The sequence below is a fragment of the Erithacus rubecula genome (assembly GCF_903797595.1).
Source record: "Erithacus rubecula genome assembly, chromosome: 12".
In the NCBI taxonomy this organism is placed as follows: domain Eukaryota; kingdom Metazoa; phylum Chordata; class Aves; order Passeriformes; family Muscicapidae; genus Erithacus; species Erithacus rubecula.
The window spans coordinates 7,861,017-7,884,922 of NC_136664.1; the positions used below are offsets into that span (position 1 = coordinate 7,861,017).

The following is a 23,906-nucleotide window of genomic DNA, read 5'->3' on the forward strand; positions in this document are numbered from 1 at the left end:
ATGCATCAACCAGACAGCTGACATCTATCCTGACATTTATCTCCATGGATGAGGAAAGATGAATCACTTACAGCTATACAGCTGGGGAGTTTGCCCTTGGTCAAGCCAGTAAATGACATAAATCAGCCACTGTGCATCCTCAAATTCAGACACAGGCACCTCGAGAGGGCTGGAGAGCAAAAGGGGCAAACAGGCATATAAACACAACCACATCCTAGTGACACCTAAGTAAGATCCACAAAAGCAGAGCTCAAGAAATTTGCTGCATTCTGGGAAGTTCTGGCATATTTGTAACTGTTTCAAATTATCTGTTCAACAATTAGTTGCCACTGTTAATTAAGCTCAAAGAAAGGGAGGATTCTTCATTTATTTCAGTTGAAGAACTCAAAATTAGATATAATTCTTTACCAGAGAGGTCAGACAAACAGGACTGCTTTGGCACAGGGGTGGCTGGGGAGAAGTGTGCCATGCAGGAGCTGAGGCAGATGAACTCCTGAGCATTTCTGGCCTTCAGCTCTAGCAGCCAGGCAGAGGCTGTGGCTGACAGCAGCTGACTGAGGAGCCAGTTTGCAGGCCTGCCATGTTAGGAATACCCATTCAGAGAGGGTTTTGGACTTTTTTGTTTTACTGAAAACCTTTTTTCATGCACAATCAGACTTTTCCCTAAAAGCAACAGTATTTAGCCCAGCTAAACAAAGGCTACACAGGAAACAAGTGCTACAAGAAAGGCAATCCAGAAGCCCAGGGCCAGCCTCAGATCTGGGAAATTGCATGGACCAGGCTTCCCAGGTAACCTCAGGCATGCCAGCCTGTGGGTGCCTTCACTTCTCTGTTTAACACCCAGGATGAATGAAGACAATAAACACAGCCCATGATCAGGACCAGGCAAAGGGCATTTCCAGGGGGTACATTAACAGGACAGTTGGTCCCAAATATTTTCACCCATTCCAGCAAAGGTTTTGGTACCTTCAGCACACACAAACCCACCAGTTCTGTCTCAGATTACCTAGAAAATGGTGCTAAAGCCTGGAGTCCCTCCTGCAAAGCACAGTCCTTGACAAAGAAGGACACTGAAGGTTTGCATTTTTTCATTGCTACTCAATAAAAATAGCAGCAGCAAGAGGCCAGTTGGGCTCATAAATGTCCCAACACAGCTGTACATGTTGCCCAAAACTGCTTCAGGCTGAGATGTTTGTGCTGGTTTAGTCTGGATGGCACTCAAAGCCTTCCTTTTATTTCAGGAACAGATCTGACTCCATATAATCTAGTGTGACACCTGCCACTTAAGTCACATACTTGTTGAAGACTTCAGTAGCTAAGGACAAAGCAGCACAAATACCTGCTAACCTGGCTCAACATGAGCAGGGCAGGTTGTGGAGCAGGAAGGTATCAAAGCTGACCAGGGGATCCCTGTGCCATGCAGAGACAGGAAAGCACTTCTTGTAACAGCAGTGCTACCTACTTCCCAACCAGCTTGCCTAGTGCTAAAGGAAGGAGGTGGCAGGAAACTTTTTTCCAGGAGACATTTGTTTGTAACTAAGGAAGTAGAAGATAGACAGCTCTGTAGTGACCCTCAGCAGCTATGACAAACAACCTCATACTAATATTCACCAATAAACTTTACTTCCAAAGGCTTTGAGAAAAGTAAGGATGAAAAACCCTCTCCCATTTGTTTAAGTGCAGATATTCTATCCCCATAAAAAATCCAAACCCTGTCCTGCAATCACAACACTGACCAGGGGAAAGCTGCTAAGCACCCTGACTGTCCCACAGGACCTGTAAAGCTGCTGCTATACTACTCCTTCAAAAGATTCTTAAGGGTCCTTGTTAAAAGCAATGGCCATGAAACCATAAAGCAAGGATGGAGACAGCTATTCTGTACAGTCTTCAAAGTCAGCCCAAAGCACATGACCTATTTTGTGCTGATCTGTTTGCAGAGGCCATGTAATTCTCGAGAAGTGTTTTTGTTTCCAAAACAAATGTTACACACTTTGATTTGGGAAAGCAGGAAAAAATCCCTCCCAATGCTAATAGCCAAATAGTGCTGGCGAGGCTCACAAACACACACCAGTGTGAGTGGGAAAGGAAATGGAGAGCCTTTCCAGCTTTCCTAAGGGTTATTGCAAACAGCAGGGAGGGAGAAGGGATTTCACACATTAGGAAAAACACCATGATGGTGCTTGTCCTTAAAGCAGACACTACACAGAAGGGCCTGCATTGCACTGTCTGTTCAGCACTTCTCTAACAGCAAACATTAGATGGAACCCCTTGTTGCAGGGTGCACATTGCAGCACTGTGCTGGCTGCAGGTCAGCGTGCAGAGTGCTGTACAAACCACTGCTGAACCACCTCCATATTTTTCTGGCCTAAACAACTTTGCTGTGCATCATCCAGAACCTATGGTAAAGCCAAGGACATCCCTGCAATCCAGTCTCCAGAGAGTTGGAGATATCACATATACCAGCTGCTTCCTCTGCTGTCCTGCACTGGGAAATCTGCAGGTCACAGATGAACAGGCAGACATGCTGCATCCCAGTCACAGTGTAAGGAAACAGCACGACCCTGCTGAAAAACTACTCCTTCAGTGTTCTCCCAAGAAAGTTAAAAAAATCTCATCTTTCACACGCTCACGCCTCTGCTGGGTTTTCACAGAGCTTCCCTGGGCAAGCTGTACTGGCAGGGATGCAGCTCCAGAGGAGTCAGGAAGGTTATCCTGCCTCTAGCAGAGGGGAGGGGGTGAGGGGAGACAAAGCCAAAGCTGGCTGAATTCCCACAGGCTTTGCATTATGAAAGCCATGAGCAGCAATCAGCCAGCCTTCACGAGTTCTCTTTAACCCCCTCCTTGCTGCTAAACAAGCATCTGAACTGACCTCTGAACAGCAAACACATACTGGTGACATACAGCATACACATACTCAACCTCAAGGCAAACAGGCAAACATCTAAAAAACCAGCCATTTACTTTCTTTCAGTATTTTCCAAGAGGTGCAAGTTTCCTCTGTACTTGCATTCATGGGTGCTGCAACCAGACCTGCAGCTCTCAAGCCTGGAGCTTAAAGGGGAAAAAAACCCCCAAAAGTGTTACAATCCAACCCTGCACATGCCCAGGACTTGTTACTTCAAGAAATGCCATCATTGTTCTCCAGCCAGGCAGTCAGGCAATGAACAGGCATCACTATTGTCCACTGGCTGCCTGGGGGCTCTTAGTAACAGCACTGAAGTTATGAGCTCTTGAAAGGGTATCAAAGCTTATGCACAAGGTCAGATCAGACTCATATATATCCTCTATTATTTGCTGATAATCATACAATCCCAGAATGGCTTGGGTTGGAAAGGATCTCAAAAAGGATCATCTCATTCCACTGCTCTGCCTTGGGCAGGGGAACCTCCCACTTTCCCAGGTTGCTCCAAACCCCATCCAGCCTGGCCTTGAACACTCCCAGGGATGGGGCAGCCTCAGCTCCTCTGGGTGGCCTGTGCCAGGGCCTCACCACCTACACAGGGAAGAATCAATAGTAGATGCTACGAGAAGAGATGGCACAAAATACATCTTCCTCTGGGATTCCCAGAAAAAAAGAGTGGTTTCCAACAGAAATGTCAAATAAATCTGTTCCCTCCACTCCCTGCCTCAGTGGGTACAGGAGCATGTCACACATGTCCTTGCACACCCAGAGGGACATCTGCTGCCAACACAAGACTGGTTATCTGCCTCTGCAGAGGGTCCCTCTGCACAGCAACTGCCTCAAGGACCACGCTAGCTCTGAAAAGCACAGCGGCAAGGGCTCCGGGGCAAAGAGGACTGGGCTGTGACCCAACACATTAGTAAGGCTTTGAAACTCCTTGGATAGGGAAACAAAGTACTCCATGGCTTGGCAGACTGGATTAGAGCACCCTGGAGAGCTTGAGACAGACTGGAGCTTGTTTAAGGTGCCCTTTCAGCTCAGACCATGCACCAGTTCACTTGAGGCCCAGTTTTTCCGCAGGAATAAGAGCAGTGGAAAAAATGGGGGTCTCTGCCACCCCCACACCAGGACAGCAACAACTGAAGTGAATCCCAGCTATCCTAACCATCCTCATGGCAGAGGAAATCCCCATGGGCCAGGCACTTGCTCAGCCTCTCCTGGTCTTTTTCTAGAATCAAACAAAGAGCAGTGGCAGAGACTGGTGCCAGCTAAGGGGCTGCAGCTCTGAAGAGAGACCAAGCACCCTCCAAGAGTTCAGCCACATCAACAACTCCTTTCAGGCAGGCAGGGAGAAAGCTGGCATTAGCTGGTAACTAACCCTAATTGCTTGACTTCACATCTTGATATCAATCCAGCCAGCCTGTGCATGCCCATTTTCTAAACAGTCCTGCACAAGGCTGACAACATAGCATGCAGATCAAAGTTTCAGCTAACAAATATGCTGGAAAATACTGGTGTGCTGATTTTCCATGAATGAGGCCACTAGTATGAGATTTTCCATTAATGAAGCCACTACTATGTGAAAAGCCTGGGGCAATAGGACTGCCTGAGAGCAAGGAACATCACTCTACTCTGACTACCACTGCAGCCTTACTTACTTGGTTCATATTTTATAAATAATGATTCAGCTGAACTTGCTCCTTGACATGAGAAAAAGGGAGGAACACAAGTGTGGGAAAGCAAGAGGATGTAACACAAGCATCTGGTATGGGGGAGACACTCAAGGGACATGGTACAGCTCAGTTAATATGCAAGGAAGCACTATAAAAGCAAAATATAACAGGAGTGGAAACAATTCTTCTTGGCAGACACATGCCCAAGGCATGGCACAGCTGGGAACACGAGCTCTTAGCATCCACCTTCAATCCCAGGATTTATCCATAAAGCATGGCTGCCCTTCTCACCTCTCACTCCAACCAGAACAAGTCCAACATGGGAAGATACAGGGGTTTCCCTCTGCAACTTTGCAAGAGGTCTGGAATAAAAATACAGCTGGCTTCATTCCCCATTAGCAGTTAATTTCCTCAATCATTTTCACAGAGGGAGAAAGAGAAATGCTCATGATCCAAGAGATGAAAGCATATGAAAATAAACCTCATAAAACCTGTACTGCCCTAAGGGAAAACTGCCCCACAACTTTCATTGGGGAATTATCAAAGGCCCCAGACTAGTGGGGGGTTGTTTTTATTTTATAAGACAGATGCTTTAGCAAAGTAAGTCCTCAAATAGCTGAGATTCCATTCTGTTGAACCTCCAATGAGACTAGAAAAAGAAACAGCTGATCCCATTTAGTCCAGCCCAGGGATCCAGCTTAGCCACATCAAGACAGAGGACTGGAGTAAGGCACAAAGCTGGACAGGCACTGCTAAACTTCTTTCCAATAAGATGCCATTGCCCCAAAGAAAGGCAACTGCACGCGTGGTAGCAGGGCCACAGGAAAGCACAGCACAGAGTGAAAGAATCTAATTCATTCCTGTTGCAAAACAGAGGCTGGGGTAGAAGGCATTGACTCATTCGGCCTGAGAACAAGGAAGAACTACTCCTGAGAGACTAGTTTAAAACTAGGATGTTTAATGCACATTTTGCTTTGAGTCTGGGAAATGAGTATGAAACTTCCCACACACAGAGCTCTGTTTCTTATCAAAGTAGGTTTAACATAAGCTCAGGAGAAAAAACTGTTAGGAAATGGGGCAAAGTCCCAAAATGGCAGAGCTCTCCCACTCATAGCTGAGCCTCAGAGTGACTGCAGCCCTGTCTGCAGGAAGCAGTCAGGTCCCAAGCACAGGATCAATGGCAGTGTGGCCACAGCTCACAGCTCAGACAGCCAGACTCACCTGGCTCCTCATCTGGGCTGTGAAACCCTGCGGGTGCCCTCACTGCTGCCAACCTGCCCTGGCTGAGAGGGGCACCCTCAGTGCTGTGAGTTCTCACTTCATGTGACACTGACTTCAAGAGGGGAGGCAGATGCTCAGAGGATGAGGTGTTTCACATGATTTACAAGTGTGCAGCAATCAGTATCTTATTTACGATGGGTGATGAAAACACTTCAACACTGAACAGATCTTTTTTTACTACTACAAACTTCCCCTTTCTGACACATACAAACACCTTTCCACATTCATCCCTACAGAGTAATTAATTTCATTTCCACTAGCAAATAAAACCATGATATTCCAGAAACTCACCTGACCTCGTTACTACATTGACTCAAGGAGTGGATATATGTAAAAGAGTAAACAGACACTAACAATGAATAATTAAAATGAAGTTAATAACAACAAGGGATCTAAGACCCAAAGAGAAATTATTTACTTGGAACAGCTATTGCCACATTTAATCTTTCACAACAAAAGCGTATGAATAGGAAATAAGTAAAACTAGCTCTAGGGCACAGAGTACTGCCCCTAGCTGGTTCATCATATCCACAGAAAGTATGTCATATGCTACTACACCCAGACATTTGGCTGTGGTGCAAGGGGCTGGATCCCTCCATCTGGGAGAACAGCACTCTCTGGAGCACATTAAGGGAAGAGCAGGAGAAAGATGAATTCACTGGGAAGAGCAGAACTATTCAAGTCTTAAGCAACTACTGAAAAAAACCCACCTCCAGATACCCCAAAGGTCTTGATTACTTGCTTTACTTGCATTCTTACTCATGCTGTACAAGAAAAATGTCCAGGAGTTTTAGCTAAATAATTGTTTGCAGTTGATGCTGAGCTGAAGACTGTGAATTCCTGCTTACTGAGGAATAATGGATTGCTGTGAAATGAAATTCCTCCTGAGAGGTATGCAAGTACTGCAGCATTTGCTCTGGATCATCTGAAGATTTAAAAAACTGAGAGCCTGTGCCTGTCTCACCAGTGTCCACATATGATCTCAAGTAACTGTGCTGATTATAATAGCAAAGGGATCCAGCCAACTCACACAGGAAGAGCATCTTTTGCAAGAAAAAGCTTTGTGTGCAAAGTAACTCCTAGGAGGGGCCAGGCTGGAGAGGAAGGCTGGCTTAGAAACTACAGTAACATGTCAGGATGCTTCTAACAGGCACCAGGTTCTTCCACCACCTCTATCCACCCACAAAGATTGTCACCTCCTGCACATTGAAGGTGAGAGAAAAGCCATGGACAGATGTCTTCCTGCTGGAGTCCTCTACTCCAACATTAGCATGTAGCAGAGTAAATGATTTCTGAAAGAAATGGCCTGAAGCTTTTCACACCATTTAACAGTCAGCCCATGTGAACTGTTCTACTGTAGGCTCTGGGAGGAAAGCATCCATCACAAACTGGCTAGAGTTTATCTGGCTTTCTTTGTTCAGGGCAAGTATGTGTTCTCAGGGTCAGAGCTTTCCTGCAGTGCCTCTTCCTGCTGGGTCCTGAGGTCCAAGCCCTTGCAGTCCCAACACAGCCTGGGGGTCAGTGAGCACAGCACCTCCTGAACTCTGTGGGAGCAGTGCCTGCTTGCTTCAAAGGCAAACTGTACCCAGTGTTTATACCAGCCTACAAGGCATGAAAAAGCCTAGGAGGTCAAACATCCACCACTGTAATTTCAGGCAGGATCAAACAGAACAGCAACAGCTGGGCTGAGTGAGCAAGTCCACGTTTAATTACAAATGGTTTCGGTAATAAGAAAAAGCAAGAACAAAGCCAGTGAAAAACCTCTTTTTCTTCCTGGCTCTTGTTCAGGCTGTGTAGAAACAGCTGCCTAGAAGAGAATCTCAAATAAGACTCACCAACTCCATTTTCAGGACTGCTACAGCAGCACTGCTCCCTGTGCAATGCCACAGTGCTTTGACAAGTGCCAAGAACTGACGGGCAGATCGCAGCTGCTCCCACTGCAGGGCTGGGTGGGTGCAGGGCTTTCCCAGCCTGGAGCTCAACCCCCTGTCGACTCTCACAAGTACATGCACAGAGTCATTTTGCAGTAAGCTGCTTGGAGGATTTAATTTGCTTTAACATCCTCTGAATATCAAATGCTGCTTGTAAAATGGGATTACTAGAGCAGAGATGATGGACTCTGCTCACAGGTCCTGCCTGGCCTAGGGAGAGAGCAAAAAATACTTATTGGGGTATCAGAAATGCCCACTGATCCCTCCATCAGGTCATGCATTTAATTTACAGCCAGAATCTTCTCTTGCTTTGCCCAAAAGGTCCTGGAGCAGTGGTTAAGGATAGGAAACGAGATCTAAAAACACAGACAAGAAGGCTTAGCTGGGTAGGTGGAGGGCTTTTGTAGATGCTGGGAGCCTTTCACCCATTTATTGGGGCAGCAAGTGAGAAGGATCAGTGAGTCCACTCACATCTGATACCTCTGATGGCATCAGCAAGAGACTAACAGAACCCAGGAGCACAACAGAAACAACTGGAACAGAGTATCATGACCCAAACCTCTTCACCAAACCAATACTCACTGCTGACAGAACACTGCCTGGCTGTGTCACAGGGGGACACGATGGGAATAATGTGAAGGCTGGGAAACCAGCACATCCCTGGGAACTAAGGGCTTCTGACCTTTCTAGCAAAGCCTGCTGAGAGAACTGGGTGGGTTGTTTGGTACTCCTGGCTTTAATTACAGCCAAATGTTTAAATTATTCTCCTCCAACCAGCCCCACGTCCCTCACAAGCACAAATCTAGCTTTTTATAGCACATCCGGTATGGATGTTAAACACATTCAGGAAATGCACTTTCAGCCCCAAACATCCCCTCCCCTGGACCAGTCAGTTTGCAAGGGTTTGTGACATGGAGACGTGGAGCTGGATGTTTGGTTTTGTGACTGTTGCTTTTCTGGATTACTTCTGTCTGTTTGGAGAAGGGAAATTCAATAAATGCAGGCTAGGTTGGCTGCATTCAGAAATAATGCATGCTGCTTGCAAGGTGAAGAAAGAAAAGCCAGATGGAGAGGCCACTCTTAGCTGCTCAAATTCCCTACACACAGGGCAAGGCTTTTTAAATTTTTTTTAATAGCTGACAAAGCTCCTGGGGGCTGACAATGGCTCACAGCACAGTGGGTGTCCATAGGCACAACTAAGATCCCAAAATCATGTTTTTCACTGCCTTCTGGCAATAGACTGGGGCTCTCCCATAATGCATAAGGGAAAAATGTACCCTCTCCCCCAAAACCTCTATTTTAAGTAGACAAAAAGTACAAAAAACTGTCAGGCTATGCCAGGCTCTGTCAGTCCCCAAGGACTGCTCTGGCATGTCACCAAGGCTTGTGGCTCTTTGCTCCAGAGCAGCAGGGTTTGGATAGCTTGGCTTGAGTCTAAAACATGACTTTTTGAAATTTGCTTAACATATGGAGCTTGCCTCTGGCTTTAAGGAATACCACAAGCCTGCTAGTAATTTTCTCACCTGAAAATACCCTGGCTGGCTTCCCAGCTGGAAGCATCTTCCTAAGCCCAAAGGCAAGCATGTTTGCTGGCAGTCTCAGGGATCAGTCTCAGATACTAGTCCAACACTCCCTGGAGCACTCTCAGATCAGAGGGCCCATGCTGGTCAGATTGCCCCAGAGAACCTCCTGCTAAAGCCTCAAGAGAGCTGGGCTGTTCCACATATAGATCCAAACACCACTGCTCCTCCTGTGCTGTAGGAACCCTGCACAAAGCCAGGATGTGCTGCAGGAAGTTGTGAAAGGGAAGGTATTTGGGGCTGTGCTGCATTGGGGTTTGGTGCTCTGAAGAAAGGCAAGACATACAAGCCCAGGATATTTTTCCCCATCCTTTTCCACAGCCAGGTCACCTCATGCTCTGGGCAAGCAACTGTCAGTAGGACATCACACATCAGCAAGCTGCACAATGACCTAATTAAGCTGCTTCCAAAATAATCACACTGAAAGAAAGTCAAAGAAGTCCTTGAACTCATTATTTTTTATATTGATTTTTAGTCCACTTTTTTCCATATTTGATATGAATTCTTCAGGTATCTGCACCATTAACTCAAACAGAGCTGTGGCTATTACTCCTGAGCAATCCAAGCTTCAGCAAAAGCAACATGCCCCTTGGTAATGACCAGGCTGCACAGGCCCACTGGCCACCCAGCTCCTCACATCCCCTGGGCCTGTAAGATACAGGAGGAAACATCTGAACTGGAAGGTGAGCAGCCCCTGGAACTTTCCCAGTGAGCTGCCAAATCTGCCTGCACTCAGAGCAGCAGGGCAATTGCAGGGGAAACTGGAAGGCAGGTTTGAAAACATGAGACCACCAGCAGTGTGCACAGTGCAGAGCTGCCCCAGCTTCAGCTGCCACTCGAACTAACTTTGGCCACCAAAACTGCACAAAGAATGCCAGCCCAACCCTAGGCAAGATTTCCAGCACAAAACCCTGTACACAACACTTAAGTTACAATTAATGAGCTCTGCAGAGACAAACTCTTGTGCAGTGTGAACAAGAGCATGAAGACTATGCTCATCTATGCCTTCATTCAGCTCAGAGAACAGCAGCTGTCAAGGGTCATGCACACACACACATTATGCTTTCACTACCCTGAGCTAAGTACAAGCTATGCAACACTTAGCTGGAAAAATGAGTGACAATCCAGCTGCAGCAACTGAATAACAGCATCTCAGGGAAAGGCAGCCTTAACTCACACTGGAGAATTGCTCTAAGCAGATGGGAAGGACAATGAATTTATTTAATGGGTATTGTTTCTGTATGATCAAATCACATGCAGCTTATGCCTTTCAAATATAAATGCAAACGACTGACTTAAATAAAAATCATCACTGGAACACAGAAACATCTCCTCTATTCCTAAGAAGTTGGTGATCTCCCAAGCTCATCAAGAACCAGACTGGCACGTCAGATGCACAGGGGACCTGACCTCCTTGTATCTTTGACAAGCATTATGATAATCTCAGAATTAGGTGTTAGAGCTTGAACAGAAGAGTGACAAATCCACATCAAAATTATATTAGAGAACATCAAAGAGGCAAAAACATCTCTCATTTAAATGCTCACCCAAAATCTCTAGGAAGTCACAGCCCAGCCTGACGTGGCTTTTTACAGCCCTGAGAAGCACCTGTCAAAGGAACTGCAGGCAATCTCAGGCATGTTCCTTGGCTACCTGCAGTTTCATCAGGCTGCTTGAGACAGTCAAACCACTATTTCCCTAGCAGGATGAATGATTTATGAGTATTAAAAAATTTGAGCCTGATCCTATGAAGTGAGTCACTGGAACTCACGAGTTACCTCCCCTGCTTCCCTCCAGCCCAAATCATCACACCTTCCAGGCCTAGTTTTGCTCCCACTGAAATCCTGCAGAAAACAAACACCCATTAAATACTGCAGTGCTTGCACTATTGGTTTGTCATCTTTCTCACTAAGAGCCCATGGAGGTGAAGGGAAATCCCAGACTCACCCTGAGACTGTCGGCAAGGAAGTTGGAGCTGCTGACTGCAGTTTCTCTTGCTGCTTCAGAAAAGATTTAGCTTCTTTTGAGTTTGAGTCCACTTCTTTAGTCACCCTGTTGGAGGAAAAGAGAGAAACCAAAGGGTAAGGAAGAGTGCAGAGATTTTATTGAACAATAAAATCAAAGATCCAGCAAGTAAACACAAAAAACAGGTACAAGAGTCTCCACATCCCCTCACACAGGGATCACCGTTATCAGGTGCAAGCTGAAGAACACACATCTTGTTAACATTTCATTCCAGTGACAAACCCTCTACATTCATGGCAGAAAAAAAGAAAAAGCTAATTAGAGCTTGGGGAGGAGGGATTTTTTTTTCCTTCCAACAAACTGGAATGCTTATTCATTCAAACAGGCCCATCTGACTTGCAGCTACTAAATGCTCTCCTCAGGTCACTGGGGGCAATTCCAGGCTCTTAATTGGGCTCTTGATTTCCTCATTTGTTGGTCAGTGAGGCAGCTCTTCTGCCACCCACGTCTCAACAGCCCCACAGCACACAGGCTTGGCAACATCTGCAGCCCAAAACAGAGCATGGGGACTGGCTCTGGGAATGGGCAACAGAGAGAAAGCTCTGACAAGGCAGAATGTACAAATTTACTCTCATTTTCTAGTTAATTTTTGTTTGAGGCTCTGAGGGTGCAAAATATTGAACTTCAAAAAATTATAAATCAATATGGCATCTACAGCAGGGAATGAATTATAAACATGAGAAAGAATCTCTAGAAAACCACTCAATAATTAATTGTTAGCAAATCCCAGCTACTTTAGCCCCCTCATTTACCATGACCTGCCTCTAGCAACACGCTTTGCACGCTCTCAGTAGCTCCTAATGAGGTTGCCCTGATTTGCCAAGCTAACAATTTTGTTCCCATGGAGCACAAGCCTGTGAGCCTCTCCAGGGCCCTGCAGCTCTATGGGCACAGAGGCAGCCTGACCCACAGCTCAGTCAGCACAGCAGAAACAATTCTCCATCTCACCCTCCTGCAGCCTGGGCTTCTGGCTATATCTGCTCCAACAAGGATGGGCAGGCTCATCCCTGGTCTAGACCATATGCTGAGGAGAGGCTGAAAGCCTGGCTGGTCATGGGATCTCTCTTGGCATCAAGTCAGGCTAATCATTGCTTACTTTCTACCCACCAAACTGACCCCACAAATTCCATGAAAGAACTGGCTAATAGTCATGGAGAAACCCCAGGAGCTGCAGCCCCAGAGAGGTGTCTACTGGGCATCAAGGAAAGTGACATGGAGTTATCTGTAAACCCTGGAGGCACTGATGTCCTGAAATCTCACTTGCACACAACTAGTGCATCCATGTCTCCATCCTGACAGTGAATCAGCATCTGAAACTTCCTTCCTCCTTCTCCACAGACTGTAAATACAGTGGAAAAGGCACAAGAATAATGCCTGTGCTGCACAACTGCTCAGCCTTGTTCTGCCAGTGCAGAAGGAGATTAACCCCATTTCCCCCCTGCATTGTCACATGCCTTTCAAATCACGGCAGTCATGTGGATAAAGACAAATCCCACACCATGAATATTTAGAAGTGTTTGCTGATCAGATTGGTAAGGGAAGGGGTAAGAAAAGAAGAAAAGCAGTTCAGGAAGAAAAAAAAACCTTGTTACAGCATCATCATAATTTAGAACACCCCAAACACACCATTCAGACACTGCCCTTGGCAACAGTGGTCACCTTGTGTAGCAGTCATACACTAAAGGTTACCCACATCCATGGATTTCATTTGACAGGATAAACTTGGTATCTCATACAGCAATAAGACAGAATTCCCCCCAACCATAAGGCTGAGTTCAGATCAATGCAATCACACAGTCTATTTATTTTCAAATGCAGCACCTAAACAGGCAGCTCTGACCCCTGCCAAGCTGAGAAGCAGCAGCCTCTCCTGTGCACTCTGCAGTGCTGGCTCCTGGCAGGGTCCCTCTCCTCTCATCACCTCCTGCACTGCTATGCCATCAGGGTGCACCCCCAGCATGCAGGGAGCATGTGAGCCACAGAGAGAAACATCAGGCAACCTGGAGCACACAGGAAAAAAAGAGGTGTAGCATAATAAACGTGCCCTGGGAGAAAAACCAAACTCTACACTGGTCTCAACAGCCACAGGACCTGCTTCTGGGTTGGATCCCAGCTGTTGAACCCTGCATGTTTCAGGGCCTTGAAGAGTGCAGGACCAAGAGGAGGCAGAGGTCACTGAAAGCATGCCTTCCCACTGGCTCTACTGAGAGCTGACAGTCCAGCTCAGCTCCCACAAACATACAGGGATCAGGCAGTTAAGTAGCTTACAGGATCTGTGAGCAAGTCTTCAAAGCCAGTGGCAGAGCTGGGATCTCAGCACTGGGCCCTTGGCCTTAACCTCCTGTGCATCTTCAGCTTTCTCAAGCCTGGAGACAGAACTGATGTCTCCCCTACCAGCTGAGGAAAAGATAGACACAAGGCTGAAAAGAAAAACAGCTCTAGGGATTTGCACTCTGATAAGAGTTAGCACACTCTTGGTTGGATCAGCACTGCAGGCCACAGCTCTCAGAACAGGACAATGCTCACCCCAGAGAGGGTGAGAAAGCAGAAAGCACATGATGCACAGGGAGAGTCTGGCACAGGCCTCCAATGACAGACACTTCAGCTATCCAGGGGTATGAGACAGGTTGCTACCAAGGCTTTACTTATGCTTTGATTCTCACACCCTCCTCCACCTCAGGGTACCAGTAACAAAGGCTGGGCACAAAATACAACACTTAGTTCCATTTCCTTTGCTCCATTTGGCCTGCCAGCAGCTGCTCTAACATATATTTTTGGAGCTGTGTGCTGCAGAAATTCAGCTGCAAAGCTGTATGCAACCTGTTCCACCAGGAGTGCCCAGCTGAGGACAGAGGAATGCGACAGAAATGTAATTAAAAGTGACCTTTCAAGGCAATTCCATCACAAGACCAACTTATTGCCTCATAAACTGAAACAAAAGCTGCTCTGAGGCAGGCTGCTGCTGGGCTGATGCCAGCAGCAACTCCTGCACCACTCCAGGAATGACGGAAGAGCAGTAAAGAGCTTTACAAGGTATTAATTCAGGTTATGCACATTTCAACCTTTCCCAGACCCTAGGCCAGGAAGGAAAAAGAAATCCTCTGGTCTGCATTATTGTGAGAGACAATAACTCTCTCCATGTAGAAACCAAAACAATTCTTGTTCTTCATGGGGAGAAATGGGAGTCATTAATCCAGCTGGAAGAAATCACAGTCATTACCAAGGAAAATTACAAGACCTTTCACTTTTAAATACTTGATAAGTAACTATTTGCCTGACTGTTTACTGGGTTGCTATTCACACATTGTAATCCAGGAATAAACATGAAAATAAGTATATTATCAGCAATAAAACAAGTAGCTAGTGTCTCACCCATTTGCAGCCCCTGTAATTCACACACAAAACCACTCAGTCTCATCAGTTTGCCACAGAGATTTCATTACACAGCTATGCTATTAAATTGTGTAAGACTTCCAAAACACAGAACAGTTATTAATTTTTGGGACCAAGTTGGAGCCTGGTAGCACAGATGATGCTACTGTACAAGGTGTTGTGGAACTATAAAATAGAAATGTCTTCCATATTTAGAACTTATTAAAAGGAAAACGTGCTAGAAACTGGATCACTAAGTGCCTCAAATACTTACAGATGTCCTTCTTAAGACCCTTCATCTCTGAACCAAGCTCACAATAGTAGGCAAACATTTAGGCATAGCCATACCCACTCAGCCTGCTGGTTTGGTGCTCAGTGGTGGGTTAGTTTCAACTTTCACTGAAGAACTTATCACCCTCCTTTCACAGTTACCAATTGAAATGCTGCAACCTAAGTGCATGGCAAAGGCCTCAGGTTATGTACACTGGGAACAAACCACATGAAGACAACACCTGATGTCAAGGCTGTCCCAGAAAGGGCTCCACAGAGCACTTACAGTACTGCAATGTAGCAGATTAATTTAAGAGCAGTGGTTGATCTGCTCCCAGCAGTGGCCTTAGCCACATAAACTGCTACAAAGAAGGAAGAATACATGCTGGAATGAGCATTATGCTGACAGCTCCAGCTAATCTGCAGAAGGGGATTAAACCCAGATTTTCATTTAGTTCAGTGGCAGAGTGAGTCTAACACACCAGCTTGTCTGCTTACAGCAGGTGTAGAGCTGCCAGGGTGAACAGGAGGTTCCAAATCCATCACATCATGGCACAACACAACACAACACAGCTCAGGACTTGCCCCAGTGTGGGGCTCAGATGCCTCCATCCAGCACAGCTGAATCCAGTCCTGCTGGCCAGAAACAGAACTTGCATAAGGGATGCCAATGCTGCAGTGTGTCAGCAAAGTGCCCAGCTCAGCAGTGACCTGCAAGGTGCCCTGCAAGCCCTTGGAGAAGTGTGCCAGCACAGCTTCATCCTTGCACAGAGGGGAAACAGAGGCAGGGTAAGGGCAAGCTGGGAAAGACAAACAGGCATAGCAAGAAGGCTTGCAGGCTAATTATCTGTAGTCTGCTGTGTAATAGCAACCTTATGCATCCCAAGTGCCAAAATCCCTCCAATTTACCCCCAGGTGGCTCAACACAGCAACATTCTCCTAACAAAACAGCTGGTGCACATCAGGCTGAGAAAGCATATGTTGGTATGTAGGTGTAAGAGGACTTAGAGCAGAGTAGACAGTTAAATTTTTTACTTACAGCAGCACAAAGTCACCCTCTCCCTGACCTCCCTGCTGAGAAAGGGAGAAGAAGAAAGGAAGCTGTGGAAAATGCCAGCTCTTTACCACTTGTACTCAGGACACACTCCTCGCTTGGGAAACCTGCCCCAGTTTAGACCTAACACAGTTATAAAACTTTTCACACTATCTTAATGTTGTTAGCTCTGGGGAATCACAGACCAAAGGGGACAAAAATGAGGCTAATTACCCTTTCTCAATATTCCCCATCTGTGTTTAGTCTCAATAAATAGTCCTCCAGCCTTCTGGAATGATCACTTAAGGAGAAAGTAACACTCATCTACAGGGGTTTATTAAAAAAAAAAAAATCCCTTTGGAGCTGAGGAATAATTTTTCTGAATATTTTCTGGTGGACTTTTGTGCTTGAGCTGCAATGTCCCAGGTGCCTTCCACAGACAGATGCACTGCACAAGAGGCAGATCCTCCAACCTGTAAGGTCCTGAAAATGCTGGAGTGAACAGGTTCAGCACTTGCCAGGAGGGAATTAAGTCTTCACACAAGTGAACCTTCACTCCAGACCACATCTGCCTGCACACTCCATATGTAAATGCTGAATTACCTGGTGTAAAGCAGACAGAGCTAAAATTAGTATGCCCCCATCACTTTTCTCATTTCAAAGTGAAACATTAGTTTTCCCCCTTTCAGAAAAAAAGCAGCATTCCTCTTCAAACCAGGTGGGAGAAGCTGTTCCCTGGGAAACTCAGCCTATTCCCTGAAGCAATAGAAACAAGACCAAGCTGGAATAACTGATAATTTTGTAGGCTAACTAGATAGGCAGAAGAAGCTGGCTGGTTTCTAAAATGAATCAAATGTGATGAGAGCTCTCCTGCAGTCAGGCAAGGGCCAAGCTGCCTGCCTGGTGCTGCTCCTCACAGCAGGTGTGCTGCTATCCAAGCAGTCAGCCCTGGATGCATCTCAAACCAACTCACCTGAAAACCAGCAAAGGTGAATGGTATTTTAACATCAATAATGCATAACCTTGTAAGCCTTGAAGGAAACGACCAATTTTCTGTCATCTCCTGTATGACAAAGATTCTGTGACAGATGCAAAGAAAACATCAATGGATGGACAGTGCTGCCTCCTGAAATGCTGACCAAGCTGTCAGGCCCCTTTTGGACTTCTGCTTGCAGCTTCTGCAAGAGGCTCCCTATCCAGAAGGCAGCAGCACTCCAGTTATCAAGCTCCCACTGGGGCCTGCAATAGGTAGAGCACACCAAACATGGCCCTCTGGAGAAGCCAGCCAACAGCCAGGGCACAAGCCTTCATCTCATTGACTGGAGCTTTATTCACCCCAGTTTCAAGCACCTCCAAGTACCAGGTCCCTTCTTGCTACACTAGATAAGTATTCCCTTGGCCAGCTCCACTGAACTGCCTCAAAATCCCACCACGCATTAGTTTGTCAATCTTTGAGACATCCCTGTGTTTCAATTTGTACCTCTCAGAAGGATTAAATCCACATTATGGAACACACTTCTGAGCTGAGTAACCCAGGTGAACAGATGAGCTTTAACAATGTGACAGTCCCCAGACCCTGTTGACTCTGATCTGCAAATACACTGAAAGCCAGATCCCTGCAACCCTCCAACTCCCCCAAAACACCACAGTGCTCAAGCCATGGATGCCTCTCCTGGTATTAAGAGTCAGAGGTTCCAAATTCACTTAGAACCATGAACACTAGACACAAAGGTTACACAGATCATAACAGAAAACAGCACACACTACAAAGCAGAAGCATCCCCATGGGGGAAAGGCCAGACTAAGCTTGGCTCAGTTTGTAACGTGTTAATGAGATAGTATGGCAGCAAACAGCTCTGCCTCCCCTCCAGGCTAACACAGAAACACTCTTGCTTCACCATCTCTTAGTTACAGAAAAAAAATAATGCATCTTGCAAGCTGCACTTTCCAGCAGGGGAAACCCCAGGCCCAATGCCTGCAAAGCAGGCTCTGCCAGCATCTCACCAGACATCAAAAGCCCTTTTCTGAGCCTGGGGCTGTTAGGAATGAGCAGCAGCTTGGAAACAAGGGAAACAGGCCAAGCAGCAAAATGCTGGGACTGGATCTGAGGCCCCTGAGATGAAGGTTTGAACAGAGGGACCAAAGATCCCCTTACCAATAGCAGAAGAGCTCCTGTGAGACCTGAATAGGTCAATAATCATCTTCTGTTTTCAGATTTTTAAAAGCCAAGAAACTACCTGAGAGCCAGATAAAGAAACAGTATATCCTGCTGGGGAAGGGTGTGATTTTTACTGATTTCCACACTGACTTACAAAGAACTCAGGCAGAACACACACAGAAGAACCTGAAAATGAGACAATGCAGTTTGTCATCCAGGTCCCAAAGCCAATCCACACCCAGACACCCCAGGTTTGAAAGACCTAGAAATGCCCAAGTTAATCTGAAGGTCAATCCATCATTTTGGAGATGCTCTGAGACTCCTCCTACCTCTGGGGATCCCAGCTGAGCCATCACACCAATTACCAGCAAAACCACACAAATGAAACCAGCACACATAAATAATTTCCTTGAAAGCAGGAAGCCACAAAAGAAGCCAAAGATGACTTTCAGGTGGGCATCTGCTCAGTCACTCTGGGAGTTTCAAAAGCATGTTGAGATAAAGGAAGACAACAGGGGTCAGCATGTTGGTGAGTGTAGGGCTATTATGTAACACTTTGCAAGTCACAGCCCCTCTGAGCAGAAGCCTCATCTGCACATCTACTAATGAAAAAACCCTGATTAGATACTGTTCATTAGCCCATTCTCCTTTTCCAAGCACATTAAGCAAACCATAACACGATTTATTTTAGAAGCAAGTGCTCTGGCTTAGAGTCCTGGCTAAGTTTGATGTTTATGAAGTCACAATTTCTGCAGCTGCCTCTGAGAAAGGCAAATGGCTCACAAGTGAAGCAGCACACAGCACAGCTCCTGCTCATGCTTACTAACCTCATCTCTGAGCCACTGTCAGCATCATACAATGTCAGGATTCCCCAGGGAAATTCTGAAGCACCAGGGAATGGATGCACACAGAGGAAAGGTTATCAAAATGGGCCCTGAGATACTGTCATTCTTGAAAGGTAACGTATTTCCACTTATTGGCTTCCAAAAAAAAAAATCAATAGTTGTTCTTTAAATTGGAAAAAGCCAATATAAACTGTGGATAGCTGAGGCATGCTCTGACCTCTAAGAAAAACAACAGCATAAGTGCAGAAACAGGCTGCTGGCTGCACCCCATTATGCCAACATCAGCATTTTGATGGTTGGTGGTAAAAAAGCAAGCACTCATTTTCTACTCTGCCACCTCTAAACAGTGGTCACATTCATATTCTATGTAATTCTGGATGGTTTGATTTATCTTACAGCTGCAAAGCATCATCCCCAGGCTTATACTGTTCAGATTACATTTCTGGGAAAACCTTAAAAGCCAAAGTTCTTGTACCATGCAAGCCTCCTTCAGAAAGTGGCTAGAACACATTTCTCTAGATCACCTTAGCCAAGGAGGACTGAGAATAAAACCTCACTGATATCTGGCACTACCTGCCACCAACATGAAACAGAAGTCCTCAAGGAGTGGCTTTTCAAAGGGCCATTGAAATTCATTTGTCTTTTCCTAACAACACTTTGCTACTGCAAACAAAGCCATTGCAAAAAGTACATCAAAATATGAGTGGTTTCCTCTTCTGCTCCTATTATTTCAGTTTATTGCCTTCCATATCTAGCCTAACAACACCAACCACCTCATCTGGTGAAAGCTGTGTAGCACTTGTTATCCACCTGGAAAAAAGGCAGGGTTTTGCAAATATCAGGCTTCAAGATACACATTCTGGTAATGCTCACCTGCCTTCTCACAGGTATAAACAATACAACAAAGGCTTTTTCAAAAAAACACATATGGAAGATGTCAAACACATCAGCCTTGACCTGATGTGCACCACACCACCTACAACATCAACTCCTGATCTTTCTCCTGATTTTAAAAGCTACTGTGCTTCACTCAGCATTGCTCAAAACCCCACGAGCACAAAACTAATGACCAAGATTCACACCCAGCCAGAAGTGTGAGCATGCTGCCAACCTCTTGCATTGATTCATCTACTGAGATCCCTGAAAAGCATCACAAAGAAAGGAGAGAGTTAATGGTGTCACATGCTCTCCCACTGCTCATTAGCCTGACAGGTCTGACTGGGCCATGCTGAGACCACAGAGCAAGAACACAGATGGACAATTACATGTTTTAGAAATTACTCTCCGTGCCAGCTCTAAATCTTGAGACTTGTGAGAGTCAATTCCCTGCCTTTTTATCCATTCCCCTTGAAATACATCATCAGCATCAAAATTTTCCTTCTACTCTTCTTGCTTTCCAGGAAAAAGCAGAAGCAGCTGCTATTGCTCAGACAGCTACCTTAACTGTGACAAAATAGGTGACAGCCTCCCAAACTCCTCAGCTAACATACCCTTTGTTTGCCAACCCTGTCACATTTGGTTGGTCTCAATAATCAGGTAAGGAGCAGAGGACATCATGGCCACTGATAAGGAATCAGAGCTGAGCAAGGGCTGTGGAAAGCTCAGGCTGTTCTCAGGTATCTGATCTGTTTTTCCTGCAGCCCTTTCCACCTGCTATCTCCTAAATAGGATCTGGGATCAAGTGGCTGAAGTTCTGGAAGAGGACAGCAGATCCAGAGTTAAAACAGTGAGCAGTCTAGGACATAGATGTCCATCCAACAAGCACACAGGTGAGCTAAAATTAAAACCAGAAAATCAATATTTCAGTAAAGAGAGGCAGCATAAAGAAATCCCAAAGCAGCAGTACTGTACAGCTACAGAGAACTGAATTATAACCTCACCTCTACTCTAAGGTCAGCACTTCTTGTTGCAAAGGAATAAATCAGTCCTTCACCAGCTCTGCACAACTCTTCTGAGGAGTTCACCAAGGTGAAGAGCTCAGCAGCCTGGACAACACCTCAGACTGGGCTCAGGCCTCACCATCTCACCCAATCAGGCCTAAGTTAAACCTCAATGACTTCACAGGACACAAAAAAAGAAATTCCATCCATGGTCTGTATCTCTACCTGCACAATTCCCACTGTCAATGGCATTCTTGTACAGACAGGGGTACTGGCCAAGAAAGGGTTTTCATTAGCACAGGCAAGCCCCCTGACAAGAATCTGCCCTCAGCCATCTCCCTTTACCTTTGCTTCTCCTGCTCAAAAAGTCATGAACTTCACCACTAAGCCCCTCAACTTAAGGGGCTTAAATTTCAACTTGAAAACAATCTCCTCAATAATCTTGAATCCTTGACATAGGCTGAAAACCTGTGAAGCAGCAACACAGAACGAGCAATGAGGTTTTGTCCAGGTACATCCTAGATGATAACCCCTTACAAACAGTAACAGACAAAAATCAGGTTTTCATTTTCAACCCATACTTCAACTGTGGCAGATGAAGTATCAAATTCAGCCAGTATAAACCTCAGTAATTACTACAGTAATTTAAGCTCATAACTATCTGGTTATAAATCAGATCACTTAGGTACTTCTTTAGCACTTTTAAGATGAAATAGCTGCACTGTGAACCATCATGTTCCCTAACCCAGAATACAAGCTGCCATTCAACTCTGCTCAGCACATGTACCAGTACACTTGTTTCCTCAGAGCACAGTGGTCACACAAGTAAAAGCAGTCCTACAGCAGCAAGCCAGTCACAATGTGGTTTCCTACACAAGTCAACAACAGGGAGCCCTTATCCAGAGATGGTAGTTCATGTCTCAGAACAGTTCAATACACTGTTTTGACATGAGTTTGCCCACCTCTTTCTACAGAACTATATAAACTTTAAGTAATCCTTATATCCAGCAGCAAGTCAAACAGTGTGACGTTGTTTTTTGGCACTGGCTCTCCCTACTTTGATTTGGCCCATGCAATGCACCAGCTCAGCATGGAGCCCACCCATCACTGTGAGAAAGTAAAAGGAGCTGTGACAGGAACACCTTGCCAGATTTCAGGACAAGAGCAGGGCTCTCCCCATTGACAGATGGAGAGTGGAGCCCTACCACAGCTTTGCTTTGGCTCCTTGGTTCATGCACATGGAGAAGCAGCCAAGGCACTGAAGCAGCACAAGCCACAGCTCTGCCAGCACAATACAGCACCATCAGTACATCACAGCAACTCTGCAGTACCAGGACAGCACTCCCACCACAAGAATAACCTGTGTAAAGCTCTGGCTTTAAATAAACCACATGAACAAACCAAAAGAAATATAAAGCTTCCTTTACTTGGAATCTGCAGTGTATGAATGAAGCAAGGTGCTGAACACAGCCCTCCCATTCCCAAATTAGCACCCAAGCCATTACTCCTGTTAACTTAGTTTTGCCTTCCACAAGCCAAATTAAAACAGAGATATTTCCAAGTAAAATCTGTTTTGACAGCAATCAATCACCTGACTCTGCCCTTCCCTCACATGCTGTCACACTGACACCATGGGGCCAGACCAGCTCAATGTATGTGAGCTCCACTCTGCTGCAGCCCCAGCTGGACACAAAGTTCACTTTCATGGAAAGAGCACAGAAGAACCATTTTGATGCACTGAGCACAACAGAGATTTAAAGAAAGCCAAGAACCAAATCCTTTCGGAGTACCAAAGAGAAATCAAGCAATTACAAATTGCAACAGTTAAACCCTGCCACTATGCAAGTTCCTATTAATGCAAAAACACACCCTGCACTGTGAGGCAAGTTTGTAAACCAGAGGCTTCAAAGGAGCTTCTTGCATTTAGATGCTGAACTGCCTTTGCAAATGCTCTTGCTGCTCACAATTACAGCCATTTGGGTGACAGTCACCTGCTGCTCCTAATCTATTTAACGTGAGGGAGGTAGGAAAAACAGACAAAAAAATCCCAACCAGGAAGCACTGCAATCAGTTTCAGATTATTTCCAGTTCCAGAATTCAACAGCTTTAGTTTTACAAGGCAAAATTATATCATGTATTTTACAAAATTGAAAGCCACTAAATTAAAATCTTCATTTGGTAATTTTTAATTCTTAACACTCCAAAGCTGAAGTTCATCACTGGCAACTGATACAAGCATGGACTCATCAAAACAGACATTAAGTACAACTCTCTACAGGGGAGTTGACAACACAAAGCCCCTTTACTATTCCAGTACAGCCCTGTAGCTGGAGATTCCTTTCAAGCCATTTCTGCTACTCCAACCAGGCCAGAAAAATCATACCATCTTCTTACAGGAGAAAATAAATTGTTCTGCAACAGGAGATCAGGGCTAAATGGTCTTCTGTTAAGAGCTTCAGTGAGCAGACTGTGAAAATTTGTGCCCTGAATCTTTCACTGCTTAAATACTGATCTAAATTCATCTCAAGCTTTCACAAGAGCAACACTCAACAGTAGCCTCAAACCATTTAGAAAGGCAAGCAACAGAGACAGCTCTCATTGCAGTTCCTTCAGCCCAGAAATGCACACACATACAACTAACGTGTGGTGGCCTTTTATAAGCAATGATTTGCCAGCTGCTTCCTCAGGCAAGGAAGCCAGTGTTTGGTATTCAGAGCATTTGCAGACGTTGGGGTGGTGCAAAGACAACCTCCTGCTATTCTGAAGAAAGAGCAGCCCAGAGGGGCTCACATTAGGGGAAAGTACCAGCAGCTGTGAGTAGCAAATTCACCTTGTACCCTACCCACAGCTAAGAGTGTAACCCATTTAAAGATGCAAGATGTAGCAAACAACATAAAAGAATAGCTTTGCAAATCACAAAAATCAAGGGGGCAAAAAGGATTTTTTTTTATCCAAG

The 23,906-nt window shown here is 45.5% G+C and overlaps 1 protein-coding gene across 1 annotated transcript in view; it reads right to left on the minus strand.

The window, feature by feature from the left end:
- Positions 1-23,906, minus strand: part of CFDP1 (craniofacial development protein 1) — a 61,535-nt gene that overhangs the window by 32,961 nt on the left and 4,668 nt on the right. Inside the window, exon 5 of the mRNA XM_079316453.1 lies at positions 11,315-11,419. Within this exon, the coding sequence (XP_079172579.1) occupies positions 11,315-11,419 (105 nt within the window). The remainder of the gene's footprint in view (positions 1-11,314; positions 11,420-23,906) is intronic.